Source organism: Myotis myotis, unplaced genomic scaffold (assembly GCF_014108235.1).
Source record: "Myotis myotis isolate mMyoMyo1 unplaced genomic scaffold, mMyoMyo1.p scaffold_m19_p_5, whole genome shotgun sequence".
Taxonomy (NCBI): Eukaryota; Metazoa; Chordata; class Mammalia; order Chiroptera; family Vespertilionidae; genus Myotis; species Myotis myotis.
In genome coordinates this window covers 29,184,133-29,198,647 of record NW_023416357.1, presented here as the reverse complement: position 1 = coordinate 29,198,647, position 14,515 = coordinate 29,184,133, and the positions used below count along the sequence as shown (strand labels likewise).

Genomic DNA, 14,515 nt, shown 5'->3' with positions numbered 1-14,515 from the left:
AGGACAGCAGTGGATGTTGAGGGTGGCACTGGGTGCTGAGCGTGGGGGGAAGCTGCAGGGCTAAGAGGAGGAAGCCCATCCTACCCCAACCCCAGCCCTGACCCCAAAGGTCACCACTGTGTGATTCCATTTATATAACATTGTTGAAATGACAACTATAGATTAGAGGTGTCAGGGGTTAGGGAGAGGGTAGAAGTGGAAGGATGGTTGGTGTGTCCATAAGAAGAGACAAGAGGTGCCCTAGCTGGTTTGTTCAGTGGATGGAGCGTTGACCTGCGGACTGAAGGGTCCCAGGTTTGATTCCAGTTGGGGGCGCATGCCCGGGTTGCAGGCTCGATCCCCACTGGGTGGTGTGAGGGCGGCAGCCAATCAATGATTCTCTCTTATCATTGATGTTTCTCTTTCGTCCTCTCCCTTCCTCTCTGAAATCAATAAAAATATATTTTAAAAAAGAAAGAAAAAGAGACAGGAGGGACCCTCTGGTGATGGGCAGGTGCTGAGCTGACATATGGACATCAACATCCCATTGTGATGTTGACAAGATATTTGCAAGATGTTGCCATTGGGGGAACTGGGTGCATGGCTCTCTGTAGTATTTCTTAGACGATTATCTCACAATCAAGATAGCCAAGTGTGCCCCAGTCTTGGGGCCCCTGAGTGTCCCCGCAGGGAACAGGGGCCCTTGTTGGAAATGGTTCATTGGTGGTGGCACCTGCGGGCTGTCGAGATGGGAGGGGGCCAAGGAGGGGCTGCGTGCCAGAGCAGGGCCTGGCTGAGTTAGCAATTAACTGGATCTACAGTTTTCCTTTAAATAACAAAAAAAATACACCTGAAGGGGAGACTGCTCCTTGCTTCAAGGCCCAGCCGAGGCTTGAGCATTGAGTCTCCAGGGTTCCAGAGACCAGGCATGGCGAGCGCGCCGGGACCAGACCCACCGGGGGACGGCAGCGAGGATGAGAGGCCCAAGTGGGACAACAAGCCCCAGTATCTCCTGAGCTGTGTGGGGTTTGCCGTGGGCCTGGGCAACATCTGGAGGTTCCCGTACCTGTGCCAGAGCCACGGGGGAGGTGAGCCTGGCCGCATCCTCAGACAGGAGAAGGGGAATGGTCGCACCTCGGCCTGGGTCATCACTGGTTCCTGCCGGGTGGGAGTGGTCCTTCCGGGAAGAGCGCTACGCCATGGCGCAGGGAGAAACCGTCTGAGGGCATCAGAGCTCTTGGGACCCAGGCGAACCCTCCCAACGCTGCTCCTGCCCAGCCTTGCCTTGGGGTTGCCCCTGTGTCAGGCTTGCCAGGCCTTTGGTTCCTGAGTCTTTGCGCTGTCAGCTCCTTGCTCTCTTTGAAAGAGGTTGGGCTTCGAGCATTCCTAAGACAGCAGGTCTCCACAGGAGGCTGCGGGTCTATGGGGAAATGCAGCCTGTTAGAGTCTCTCTCTTTTTTTTAAATTGATTTTTAGAGAAAGGAAGCGGGCGGGGTTGTTGTTGCATTATTTAGGCACTCATTGGTTGATTCTTGTATGTGCCCTGACTGGGGATCAAGCCTGAAAAATTGGCATATCCGGACGATGCTGTAATCAGTTAAGCTACCAGCCAGGGCAGTAGAGTCATTTTATTGATAGAAGGACATGACTAAAGCCATGAGCTTGCCTCTCTTGGCGCAGCGTGAACGGGCGTGAGGACTTGAGGGCACGGACAGGCACGAACCACCCTGGGCAGCCGTCCTGGATCAGCTCCAGATTTTGTCCCCCAACATGATGAGCAGGGACTTCCCAGCCTGGGCTCATTCTTCTCTGGGGCCCCACCCTCTGGTTGTCTTGCCTCCGTGCCAGGTCCACTTGCCTTCCAGGCACCTCTGCTCCTGAGGGACTTGAGGGCTCCCAGAGGGTCCCTCGAGGTGATCACCAGGCCCCAGGAGACCTCTGGTTGGAAATGTGGGGAGCATTTCTTTGGGCAATTCCTCCGGCCCTTCCTGCCTCGGAAGCGAGGGTTGAAGGAAAGTCTGGGTGGGCGGGTGGGTGAGCTCTCCCCCCATGCTTTCTGGTCAGGAGCCATCCTTTCCCACTCCCAGGGCAAGCAGGTGGCTGTCCTGGGGGCCACGGGAGCCAGAGGACAGGGCTGAGTCTGAGGGAAACGGGCAGGAAGGCCTGGGCTCTGTGGGAGCTCCGTGGCCCCGCTCTGCAGAGCAGAGGACAAAGGCACTGCTTGACGTGGCTTGCCTGGTTATGAGGGTAACACTTCTGTAAAGTTTGCTTATTTTTTCTGAATATAAGGAGGTTCACGGCATGTAGAAATTTTTGGAAAAGTAGACGAGATGGAGGAAACTTGCCAGTCACTCGCCCCCAGAGGTGTCAGAACCTTGATGGGGGTTTGGGGCAAGGCAGCACCCTGTGCCTCCCCCAAGCCCCTCGGAAAGCTCACAACACCATTCTCCCAACAGCCCGGGGAGGCCACAGGGTCTGGGGTGGGAGAGCCGGCCCGGTCTGCAGGCCTTGCAGGCAGAGGCTGCAGGTCCTGATCGTGCTGGGTGCCCGGGTCTGTGGCTCTGGGAGAAGCCAGGGCTCCTCTCACACGGCTCAGCCACCAGGACCAAGCTTTCTGTTCCGCTCCTTCCACTGCACGGCTGGCGAGGGACAGAGAGACACGGGGCACAGCTGGGCGACAATCTGAGGCACTGACCTTCCCCAGAATTCTGTGTGAATGGGGCAGCTCCACGTCCCGAGGGAGCCGGTCACCAGGGGTCACAGGGTCTCAGTAGGAACAGAACAGCCCATTTGCTGATGAAAGCGCCCCCAAAGCACTGACAAGCTGGGTGCGGCCAAGTGATTTAAGACAGCAGCACCGGACCCCACGTGCGCTCCGTCCCCGCTCAGGGAGGCCGCAGTGATCGTCCTGCCCAGGTTCCATGCCCTGCTGACCGCACTGTCCTTGCAGGGGCCTTCCTCATCCCCTACCTCATCGCCCTGGCCTTCGAGGGGATCCCGCTGTTCCACATCGAGCTCGCCATTGGCCAGCGCCTGCGCAGAGGCAGTGTCGGGGTGTGGAAGGCCATCTCCCCCTACCTGGGCGGAGTCGGTACGCTGCCTTTCTGGGACCCCCGCCCACAGCTGCAGGGGAGGGAAAGGGTGAGGGCTGCCATTCCAAGGGCGTGGTGGGTTTGCTTGTGATTCAGAACCTGCAGGCAAAGGAGGGACCTGGTGTAAAGGTGCAGGGAGACCCCGGCAGCAGTGTCCCTGTGGGAGCCACCCCTAGGCACACTCCGAGGAGGCCCCATTCGGTTCCCCTGAGGACGGACTTGGGTGGAGGGTGTTGCATGGAGTGAGCTCAGGGTGCAGGAGAAGGAGGCAACAGGCTGGCCCCACGGAGCAGCGGCAGGCTGTCCCATGTCCTGAGCCCTGTGGGCCTGTGCACACGCTGAGCCCACGTGCCCCGGAAGCTCGTGGGCATGGATGAAGGGGCTGAGCAGGGCTTCATAAAATGATGCGTCCTCAGCCAGGAGATTCGGCCAGATGTGGGGCAGCAGAAATGGCGGAAGGTGAGTCAAGACAGTCTGTAACAGGGAGGACGGTGACGGTCCGTCGTGTGCCCACAGGGCTGGGCTGCTTCACCGCGTCCTTCCTGATCAGTCTCTACTACAACACCGTCCTGACCTGGGTGCTGTGGTACCTCCTCAACTCCTTCCAGCACCCGCTGCCCTGGAGCACCTGCCCGCTGAACCTCAACCAGACAGGTAGTGCCCGGGACCAGGGGAGTTCACGCCCTGCCTTCGCGCGGAGCCCCTCATGGTCACCCTGAAATAGCGCATCTGAGCCCCGGTTCTCTTCTCCTGTGTCTCTGCTCACTGCTGGGCCCAAGGGCCCACAGACACGCTCCGCTGTGGGCTCAGACACGCTGGGCCCAGTGATGAGAGGGTGAGCAGGGCATGGCGGCGTTGGCTGAATTAGGTTGTTAGGTCCAGACGCCAGTCTGGTGCTGGATCTGACTAGATCTCGGCCACGTGGGAAACGGTCATTGTTTTCAGCTGTTTGCTCACATTCTCCCCTCCCACCTCTGGTTGGTATGAGCTTGCATTTCACTCATTCTGAACAATGCTGACCCTGGGTGCCTGATGGTAAGTCAGGCCTGGAGGCTCCCTGTGTCCACCCCATTGGCCATGCTGGGCACCCTGGGCAGCGGAGGGCACTGGTCCAGGGTGCATTATGCACAGTCTCATTCCTGGGCGGAGGATTGCAAAGCCCAAATCCCACCTGAGCCCCGAGGCCAGCCCCGTGACCAGACCTCCTGGTTTCAGGATTTGTAGAGGAGTGCCAGGGCAGCAGCTCCGTCAGCTACTTCTGGTACCGGCAGACGCTGAACATCACGGCCGACATCGACTACAGCGGCTCCATCCAGTGGCGGCTGCTGGTCTGCTTGGCGGCCTGCTGGGCAGTCCTATACCTGTGTGTCATTAGAGGCATCGAATCCACCGGAAAGGTGAGAGCCTGCGGGGCAGACCCTCTCCCTCACTCCCTCCAGGTGCAGAGCCCCCCTCCCCCCACTGCCGTCAGAGTGGGTTTAGAGGCTCTGCTGGGAGAGGCTTGGGCATCAAGACTGTCATATTTCCTTGGAGAATCGATGCCTTTATCCTTACAGAGTGACCGTCCTTACCCTAGTCATAGACTTTGCTCTGAAGTCAATTAAGATATTAACATAGCCACCCAGCCTCTCTGACCATGTTGACATCCTATGTTTTTCCATTCTGCTTCTTTTAGCCTATTGGAACCTCTGTTTAAAGTGCGTTTCTTGTCCTCGACAGCATGCAGTTGGTCTTCCTTTTCCCCCAATCTAATCTGATGATCCCTGCCTTTTGTGTAGGGTGTTCAGACCGCTTACATTTAATGCAATTATTGATCTGGTTCATAGAAGTCTGTCACTTGTGTTTGTTTTGAACTTGTTAGGTCTGCTCTTTGTTTCTTTTTCTTTCTTTTTTGAGTATTTCCCCCCACCCCCACCCTTTAATCCTCACCTGAGGATATTTTTAATTGATTCCAAAGAGAGAGGAAGAGAGGGAGAGAAAGAGAAACATTGACATAAGAGAAAAAACATCCACTGGCTGCCTCACACACAATCCCTGAGCGGGGATTGAACTCATAACCTAGGTATGTGCCCTGACTGGGACTTGAACTTCTGACCCTTTGGTGTGCAGGACGTTGCTTCAACTAACTGAGCCATATCAGCCAGGGCCATACCTATCTTTTTAAGTCACTCCGTGCAGGTCCAGGCACCTGCAGACCCCGGCTCCTGGTTGTGGCTGTGCGGCTCTTGCACAGACCCACCCACGTGTGCACCTGGATGCTCCTCAGTGGGCGTCACAGCTCCTCTCACATGAGGGTCTCCACACTTGAGAGGACTGGAGTTACTGAGGGTGGCGGAGCAGCTGTGAGGCCCAACAAACCAGCCAGCTACTCCAGACGGCCCAGTTATGAAAGTCCCTAACGATGTGCCAGGGTGACCGCCAAAGTCAGTCTGGGGGGCAGTGAGAAAAGAGATTTATTTTGCATCGACACCGTGTGTGCAGACTCCTGCCCAAACCGGGCTGAGAGTGGGTGCCATGTGGGAGAGGGTGTGGGCAAGAGTGGGACCCCGAGGACCTGAGAGTGGCCAGGCAGGGGGTCGGGTGGGAAGAGGTGAAGCGAGAACTCAATGCCCGCAGTGTGACAAGAGGGAGGCCGCCGCACAGGAAGTCAGTGCTTCCCTCAGCTGACCCACAGGCACAAACACCTATGTGAGTCCACTGTGACCACCACAGTGAGCTCCGACCCCTCCAAGCTTGACCGGATCCCACCCACCACCTCCCCAGTGCCCTCCGCCCTGACCTGACCGGGCCCAGATGAATGACGGGCCACTGGCCGCTGAGGCGTTTCCCCAGCAGACCTGCCTCTCTAAAGATTTTCAAGCAGAACAGATACCATTGAAAAGTCTCACAATCTGGTCTTTCTTTCAGGTAATTTACTTCACAGCCTTGTTCCCCTACCTGGTCCTGACCATTTTCCTTATCAGAGGACTCACCCTGCCCGGTGCCACGGAAGGGTTAATCTACCTGTTCACTCCCAACGTAAGTGGGTCTCAAATGGAAGTCCAGGCACCAGGGAGCACACAAGTAGGGCCACAGCCAAGCCCAGCCCAACTCATCCCACCCCCTGGCCTCGTGGGGTGAGGAGGAGGAGGAGGAGGAGGAGGGGAGCGTGGGCCTCGGGAAGGAGGTCAGGGTCAGAGTGAAGGAAGCAGGAGGAGGACACGGTTTGGGGCATGCGGACTTTGGTGCTTGCAGAATGTTGGGTTCAGGGGAGAGGCTGGCTGGGCACCTGCTGTCCCATCCCTAGTGCCCTGGATCCCACACCTCTGAGAACCTTGTCTAGCTTCACAGCCCCACCAGGCAAGGAGCCACGGGACCAAGGGGCCTGCCCACTAGAGCCCACAGCCCTTCTAGACATTCCATGCTCTCCAGATCCCAGCAGCCCCTGGGAGCTTCCCAGGGCTGCACCACATGCCCCAGGCTCCCCAGGCAGTGCCTGCCCCAGGGGAAGGGTAGGGGAGGGGACATTTGTGTGGAAGTGTGTTTGCTCCCCGACCCCACCACCCCCCTGCAGGTGGGAGACTTCAAGTCACTCAAATCCACCAGGTCTGAGAGGAGCAGATCAGCACACCCAGGTTCAAGTCGCTCAGACCCATTTCCAGCCTGAGAGGGTCTGCAGCCAAGTTCTCAGCACCCAGGTGTCCCATGTGGACGGGAGCTGTGGGCTCTTTGACACGTCACAGGACGGGAGGCCGAGTTTGCAAGCGGCCCTTCCAAGCACACTCCCTCCTGCATGGTCCTCAACTGCCCCTGGGCCTCAGCAGGTGACACCATTCATGACCGCTGCCCAGAGGAAGTCCTGGGCAAGCCCTGGGACAGCAGGCGTGGGGCAGGTGAGGTTAGCCTGTTGCACAGGGGCCTCCCATCTCCCTCCAGATGCAGACCCTCCAGAGCCCCCGGGTGTGGCTGGACGCAGCCACCCAGATATTCTTCTCTCTGTCCTTGGCCTTCGGAGGACACATCGCGTTAGCGAGTTACAACCCGCCCAGGTAGGGCCGGGCTCGGGTGGGTCCCTTCCAATCGAGGTGCCGAGGTGCCGGGCCTGTCTCACTAAGCACATCTTTATGGGGCTTCCTGCCTGGGACAGAGGGCAAGCAAAGGTGAACATGAGATGAGACCAGATTCTGGGCATTCCAGCAATTACTGAGTCATCCCTGGGGCCAGAGGTCAGGGCCTCCAGGCAGCCGCCCGCACGTTCCGGAGCCGCTGCTGGAAGAGAGCCCAGATAACCAAACCCAGGAACAAGGCCATAACTGGGTCGGGCACACCAACACAGACCATGTGTGTGGCTCCCGAGGTCGTGGAGCAGAGATGCCACACGTGTCGCCTCTGTAGTCACTAAAGCAGACTCGGCCTCCGCTCTGCAAGGAGCCACAGCCACCTGGTACTCCCGTTACAACCACAGCATCGTAAACTACACAGTGGAGGCCCTGTGACACCCCTAAACCGAATTCCTGTGGTGTCAGTGTTCCCGCCCCTCAGAGCGGGCAGGGGCAGGGGGCGGAGGCCAAGGCCAGCTGGGCCCTGGCCGTGTTGACAAGTTACTGTCTCACCTCTCACCCCAGTAGCTCATGTGCAGTTAGTTCACCCACCTCAGCAGCCTGGAGGCAGGAGGGGCTGGTGAGGAGGGGTGGGCGGGAGGGGCCAAGGCTGTCCTGAGAGCACCAGGAACAGTGCAGAGTTTCTGGGTCACGCACAGGAGGGCCCAGGAACAGTGTGGGGGCATTCAGATGGGGTGCTGAGGCAGCATGCTCCCTCTGAGTGTCCTCCCCGAGGGCCTAACCACAGCCAGGCGCTCCATCTGCTCAGGAACGACTGCGAGAAGGACGCAGTGACCATCGCCCTGATCAACAGCATGACCTCCCTCTACGCCTCCATTGCTGTCTTCTCTGTCTTGGGGTTCAAGGCGGCCAATGACTACGGGCACTGCTTGGACAGGTGAGCATAGTGTCCTGGGGCCACCAGATGGGGCCTGCTGCCCTAGGGTCCCACTCAGTGACCTCCCCGTTCCTTAGGGCAGGAGGGGGAGTGTCCCCCAAAGGGTATGTTCACCCAGAACATAGAACGTGACCTGATTTGAAAATAGGGTCTTTGCAGAGAGTGTTGATCAAGATGAGATCGTACTGGATAGGGTGCCCCGAATCCAGGAGAGGGTTCTTATATGAGACAGACACACAGGGAGAGGCCGTGTGATGACAAGCAAAGGCTGCAAGCCGAGAGCACCAGGAGCTGGAAGGCAGGAAGGACGCCCCTGAGGGCCGCAGAAGGTGCTCCGCCATGTCCACGGTGCTAACGTGACACTGTTCTGAGGTGCTGGGCTGAGCCTGCAGAGGGAGGAAGAGGACAGACAGTGCTCCCAGGCGGGGCGGAAGGTTCCAGAGGCACTGTGGGCCTGTGCCCTGGGGGGCAGTGTAATTCCCCGGAGCCGCCTGGTAACGCGAGCTGTTGATCCATTAACTGGGCTAGGGGTCAGCCGGTTGAGCTTCTGGGCGGTGTGTCCTATTCACTGCATTTAGTGACACATCAGTACTGTCCTTGGGGGACATTTAAACAGCAAAATCACCATCAAAAGGCACAAAAGATGTGAAAACCGTGGCCCTAACTGGGCTATAAGAAGGACCCTGTCCATAGTAGAGGTGAGACAGGAAGGCGGTGCGGGCCTGGCCAGTCTCGGTGGGACGTACCGCTCTGAACATGTCCTCAGATACTACAGAAGGGCCACGGTGCTGACTCTGAGGTTACAAATAACTGCAACAAGCAGGCAAACTTGAAAATACAGAAGCACCTACGATACTCCTTTGGGTCAGGAGCCCTGGAGGCGGTGCGAAGCTCTTCCGACTGTGAGGCTAGAGGAGCCGAGCTTGGCCCACCCTTCCCGGGCCTTCAGGGAGCCCTGCGCCCAGTGTCGGCTGGGGACCCACAGGTGAAGGAGGCAAGGAGCTGCCACTGCCCAGGGCCAGTTGTACCTACCGGGGAGCGGACCCTCCAGGCCCGCCCTCCACCAGGTGTCCTGGAGACCCTGGCAGCTCCGAGGGGCTGACCCTCACTGGGATGGTTGTGGTCCTTACTGGGCGTGTTCACTTGTGGGAGCCGGGCCGGCTGAGCGCTTACTCCGCCTCTGTCCCTGCAGGAACATCCTCAGCCTCACCAATGAGTTTGATTTCCCAGACCAGAGCATCTCCAGGGACGAGTACGCTGCTGTCCTCACACACCTGAATGCCACCCAGCCTGAGAGGTTGGCCCAGCTGCATCTGGAGTCCTGCCGTCTGCAAGACTTTCTGGATAAGGTACTGAGGGCCTGGCCTTGCTGCTGACCAGAGGAGGGCGTCACTGGCTGTGGAGGAGTTGGCAGCTGCGCACAGGGCCCGCTGACCCTCGGGGCCCGTGCAGCAGGCTGAGATGAGCAGGTCCTCGGGGCAGTGGTCTGATGGCGCCTGAGCCCAGCGGCCCGGGTCCCAGGGCACATGCTGGCTGCAGGCTGTTGAAGGCACCTCACCCGAGGCCAGGAGGGTGTCAGGGCATGTGTCTCACAGCTCAGGACACGTTGGTGCATGTGTCTGAGCATGAGGAGTGTCGGTGTATGTGTCAAGCTTGGGAGCCCGTGCACGTGTGTCCCAGGGCGCCTGTGTGTGTCTTGCAGAGCGCCTCAGGCACCGGCCTGGCCTTCATTGTCTTTACGGAGGCCATCCTGCACATGCCGGGAGCTCCCGCGTGGGCCGTGCTCTTCTTCGCGATGCTGTTCACCTTGGGACTGTCATCCATGTTCGGGAACATCGAGGGTGTCATCACGCCACTCCTGGATATGGGGGTCCTGCCACGATGGGTTCCCAAGGAGATCCTGACTGGTGAGTGTCCTCGCTGTTCACCTGCCTCTGGCTTCACTCCTACCCACTGTCCAGACACCCTCCTCCATGAGGGCTCGAGGGCTGTGTCAGTCTCATGGAGGGCGGGGTCAGCCTTGTCACCTCTCAGGGCTGGTCCCAGTGGCCCTATACTGACTCCCAAGGGCCATGATGGGGAGCGGAGCAGGGCTGGAGCAGGGATCCCTTCTCACACTGCCCTCTGGGCACAGTTCAGGAATCGGTGGGGACAAGCAGACAGGGGGAGGGTGGGAGAGCTGGGCGGGCAGCAGCAGGGCGGCTTGCGAGGCATGAGTGTGCATGCCCGCAGGGACGGTCTGCCTGCTCTGCTTCCTTGTGGCAACCTGCTTCACGCTGCAGTCCGGGAACTACTGGCTCGAGATTTTCGACAAATACGCTGCTTCCCTGAACCTGATCATCTTCGCCTTCTTCGAGGTGATCGGCGTCGTCTATGTTTATGGGATGGAACGGTGAGTTCCACTTCCTTTGGCGTCGGCTGGGGCTGGGGTCCTGCCCCTCTGTCCCCAGCATCCCTCGTATAGAATGTCTGGGCATCGTGGCTGCCAGTCTCCAGGGCAGCTACAGGGATGAGACAGAATCATCTGAGGCCCCTCCCAAGAGTGTCGCCCAGGTATCCACAGAAGCCCCCACAGGACCCACCCATGTGGCTGTACCAGCCTCCCAGACTATCGGGAGACAAGAAACAAAATGGCTAGTTTCCAGCCACATGGGGCAGACTCCTCAAGTACAAGGATAGGTAGACACTAGGGCACAGGAGGCCCAGATGCCCTCCTGGAGGCCTCTGAGAAGGCTTAGCACCTGTCCTACCCATCTCTACCTGGCCCAGGCCTGCTGCATACTTGTCACTCACAACTTCACTCACATCTTCACTCTCACCTGGACTCACACCTGCATTCGCACCTGTAACTTGCACCTGCCACACACACACACTCAGACCTGCACTCACACCTGCCACCCCTGACCACAGCCTTGCCCGAGTGGCCCTAGAGGTTGTACTCTCTGTCCTTGGTTCCAAGGAATATTGGAAGTCACAAATCCAGGGCCTTCCCCCCGCTCTGTGGGCACAGGGGCCAGCGTGCTTGTCCCGAGGTGAGACACTGCCCACCTGGAGAGGAGCAAGTGAGAGGCAGCTGTCTGGCAGGGGCCTGACCTGGTAATGTGGGATGAACACTGAGCCCTGGACTTCAGCCAGCTGTGGGATCTTGGGAAACACCTGGAGTGGAGCTGGGCTGGAGGGAGCAAGCAGAGGGAGGGCCTCAGGGGGTCCTGCCCTTCCATTGGCTTCTCGATGCAGTTGCTGTACATTCAGGGTCAATGCTGTCCAGGTCCCTTCTCCACCCTGGGCACTGAGGGCACCAGGTCAGGCACCTGCTTCCTTCTCACAGCTGGGCTGGCAGGAGCTTTGCTGCTTCTCACCCAGCAGCTGAGCCTCCCAGGGGTGGAACTCACAGTTCCTGCCCAGAGGCACCTCACCCAGGGGCCAGGCTGGGGCTGGGCTGACCTCCTCCTTGCTGACTGGCACAGGCCAGGAGCCCCTCAAGCATCCCCTGCCCAGTCCCCTTCCTCGGCCGGACTGACCTCGCTCTGGACATTTCCACTTATCGACGAGAGTTGAGTCCTCATCAGGATCTGAGAGGGCTGCCCGTCGGGTGGCTACTCAGGAAGCCATGGGGGCAAAGGATGGCATGGAGTGGGGGACAGCCCCTCAGGCCACATCTTGGTGACACTGGATGAAGCTGCTGGCGGAGCATGTGGGCTTGCAGACATGGGGCCCGGTGGGGGAACCTAAGCCCAATGTCTCTGGCAGGTTCTGTGACGACATTGAATGGATGACCGGGAGGCGGCCTGGCCTCTACTGGCGTGTGACCTGGAAGGTCATCAGCCCCCTGCTGCTGCTGACCATCTTCGTGGCTTATATTATCTTCCTGGTCTGGACAACACTGAGCTACAAGGCCTGGAACCCCCAATACGTAGGTCCTTCGGATGGGGCCCCAGGGACCCTGGGATCTGCCTCGGGCCTGGCCTGGCCCGGCCCGGCTCTGGTGCTCCCAAGCCCAGATGACATTCATGGTGGACAAGTGTACCCTAAGTGACCCTGTGGGCTGCCTTTGCTGTGTCATCTGAGGTCAGGAGGCCCCGAGAGTGTCCTGGAGCATCAGAGGTGACGCAGGCAGCCCGGACAGCCTCAGCCAGTAGCAGGAGGACAAGCAATTTCCAGGCTCTGGTGACATCACAGGTCCCCCCCTTAGCCCCGCACACAGAGGTGTAGCCTCCAGCCGCACATCCCAAGTGCTGTGGGGACAAGCTCCTCACACTGCCCACTCCTTGTCTGAGATGAGAGAAGGTGCATGTAGCAGGTGTCACTGAACTGCCACCAAGCCCTGTCTGAGGGCTGAGCCATGTGACCCGGCTGACCTGCCACCCCGTCTAGCCACTCTGAACCTCACTGTGCCCCTGTGGGAGCATGGAAGCAATTCCATCCAAATCCCCCTGTGGAGGGGGGAGCTGCCCAGTACATCATGGGCAGAAGGAGGCATGGATCTGTTTCTCAAAGAATTTTTGTGAACATTATCCTATTAGGTTCATACAGTAGTGCCTTGTGAACCTCAAAGGAAGGACCTGAAGTCGGTGTGTTGTCTCGTTCCCCAACAGAGGGGACAGAGGGGGTCCCAGGGCCTAATGATGCCCCATGGGTCAGGCCGAGGCAACCTCGTGATGGTGGGTTCCCTCAGGTGCACAGGGTGGCTCTTTTTAGAACACAGCCCCTTAGGTTCGTGGCCTGTCTCTCAGAGACCAGCCCCCACAGGAGGCTCGGCCCACGTCCTGTCCTAAGCCTTCATCCCCCTGTGCCCTCACTGCTCAGGGAGCAGCCCCTGGCCCCGTGTCTTTTCCATTCATCCACCTGGAATGAACTAACCTGCTGCTTCATTTCAGGAAGAGATTGGGGGAAGCTGCCCACCCACCACATTCACTTGGCTGCGGGTCAGCCTCGCTCTGCCCCGGTGGTGGGTCGGGGGGGACGCTGCCCCCTCCCTTGGACACTCACCCTGTGGCCTTGTGTCTCTGCAGAAGCAGTTCCCCTCGCGGCAGGAGAAGTCCTACCCGGGCTGGGTGCAGGCCATCTGTGGGCTCCTGTCCTTCTTGCCCGCACTGTTGGTCCCGGGAGTTGCGATGGCCCAGCTGCCCATCTGGCGCAGGCGGAAGCAGGAGAATGTGCAGCAGAACATGTGCCTAAAGCTGCAGGACAGCAAGGTCTCCGACAGCGAGGTCCGCTGAGGGCGGGAGGTCCTGGACTGTACGCCCTCACTCACAGATCACCCGACCCATTATACTCACCGACCCCGAGACCTGTGGTTATTGCTTCCAGACACTCTCACGCCTCTGACCCTCTCAGCACGCAGCCCAGCTTAGACATTACCGTCCATGCTGTTCGCCATATGGGAGAAAGCCCGGCACCTGGTGCCTGGGGCCCTGCGGGCTGGGGTCCTGCGCAGCACTGTCTGGGTGACCATAGGATGCACCTGGCAGATCCATGGGCAAAGTGGCAGGGAGGCCCTGCTGCCAAGCAGGCCAGAGGAGGGTGTCCTGAGGAAGCCACATCCACAACCTTTGCACTGGTCTTGCGCCACGTGGGTGGTGGGAATTTCAGGCTGATCTCCAAGGCGAAGTGAATGAGTCCCTGCCTGCAGCAGCCCCTGCACCTAGCGCACTCAGGTCATGGGGACCGTCTGCCATGGCCATGCAGGCGAAGGGAACCATGCAGGCAGCAGGACACGGGTTTGTCTCAGGCGAGGTGGGCAGCCTGATATGGAGAATCGTCCCAGGGAACCCATGGCCTCCCCAGGACCCAAGGACGGATCCTCCTCGAGGGAGAAGTGAGCCCTGCCAGGGAGCTGGGGCTGCCTGGCTGCTCCTGAGGTTTTATCAGAAACACTGCCTTTAGTCCTTTTAAAACTTTCTCAGACTAAAATGTGTGTCAAGAAGGTACAGAAAGGCTGATTATCATTCAGGTTCCCACTGTCTCCAGGGCAGGCAACATCACTCCCAGTTGCTCCCCTCGCTCCCCGTCACTCCTCTGTGCCGGTGCCAGTGCTGGTGGCGCCAGGCACCAAGCCCTCCTGCAGCCCACAGCCAGGACCTGCCTGCACTAGAGCCCTCAGCACAGTGCCTCTTGCCCAGCTCCTCACCTGCCCGCCCGCCCGCCCTCCCTCCCTCTTTCCTCTCCACCGGTACGGAGCCAGGTGTCAGGTCCAGGAGCTGAGCCCTGACACACAGGCTTGTTTCTGACCTGCCACCCGAGACCATCATGTCCTTGGCTACATGCTGCTGGGAACAGCCCCCATGAGGACCCCGCTCACGCCTAAGCGCCTTTTGAACCAATCCCCAGTTGGGCTAACACTGTCCAGGGTGCTGAAAAGCCCCAGACAGCAAGTGTTACGGCAGGTTATACACAGCCCAGGCCAGGCCTCTGTTGGGAGCCATCTGTGCCCACAGCCAGCCCAGACCGGGCAAACAGAACATGAA

The 14,515-nt window shown here is 59.2% G+C and overlaps 1 protein-coding gene across 2 annotated transcripts; it reads left to right on the top strand.

Moving 5' to 3' along the window:
• The first annotated feature begins 842 nt into the window (after window positions 1–842).
• SLC6A18 (solute carrier family 6 member 18) lies at window positions 843–13,336 on the top strand. Of its 2 annotated transcripts, XM_036310513.1 has the most exons (12): window positions 843–1,067; window positions 2,930–3,070; window positions 3,588–3,725; window positions 4,287–4,468; window positions 5,979–6,089; window positions 6,987–7,099; window positions 7,920–8,048; window positions 9,241–9,397; window positions 9,751–9,955; window positions 10,281–10,440; window positions 11,799–11,961; window positions 13,061–13,336. In XM_036310513.1, the coding sequence occupies exons 1-12, from the start codon at window positions 908–910 to the stop codon at window positions 13,265–13,267; spliced, it is 1,866 nt and encodes a 621-aa protein (XP_036166406.1). In that variant the 5' UTR covers window positions 843–907; the 3' UTR covers window positions 13,268–13,336. The 2 variants fall into 2 exon arrangements, with proteins under 2 accessions (XP_036166406.1, XP_036166407.1); XM_036310514.1 differs by lacking the exon at window positions 5,979–6,089.
• The last annotated feature ends 1,179 nt before the right edge of the window (window positions 13,337–14,515 follow it).

Bases quoted from the DNA above. Each gene is read 5' to 3' on its own strand.
- SLC6A18 (XM_036310513.1), top strand. From the start codon at position 908: ATGGCGAGCGCGCCGGGACCAGACCCACCGGGGGACGGCAGCGAGGAT. The intron at 6,090-6,986 runs GTAAGTGGGTCT...ATCTCCCTCCAG, and splicing joins TCTACCTGTTCACTCCCAAC to ATGCAGACCCTCCAGAGCCC. The intron at 8,049-9,240 runs GTGAGCATAGTG...CTGTCCCTGCAG, and splicing joins TACGGGCACTGCTTGGACAG to GAACATCCTCAGCCTCACCA.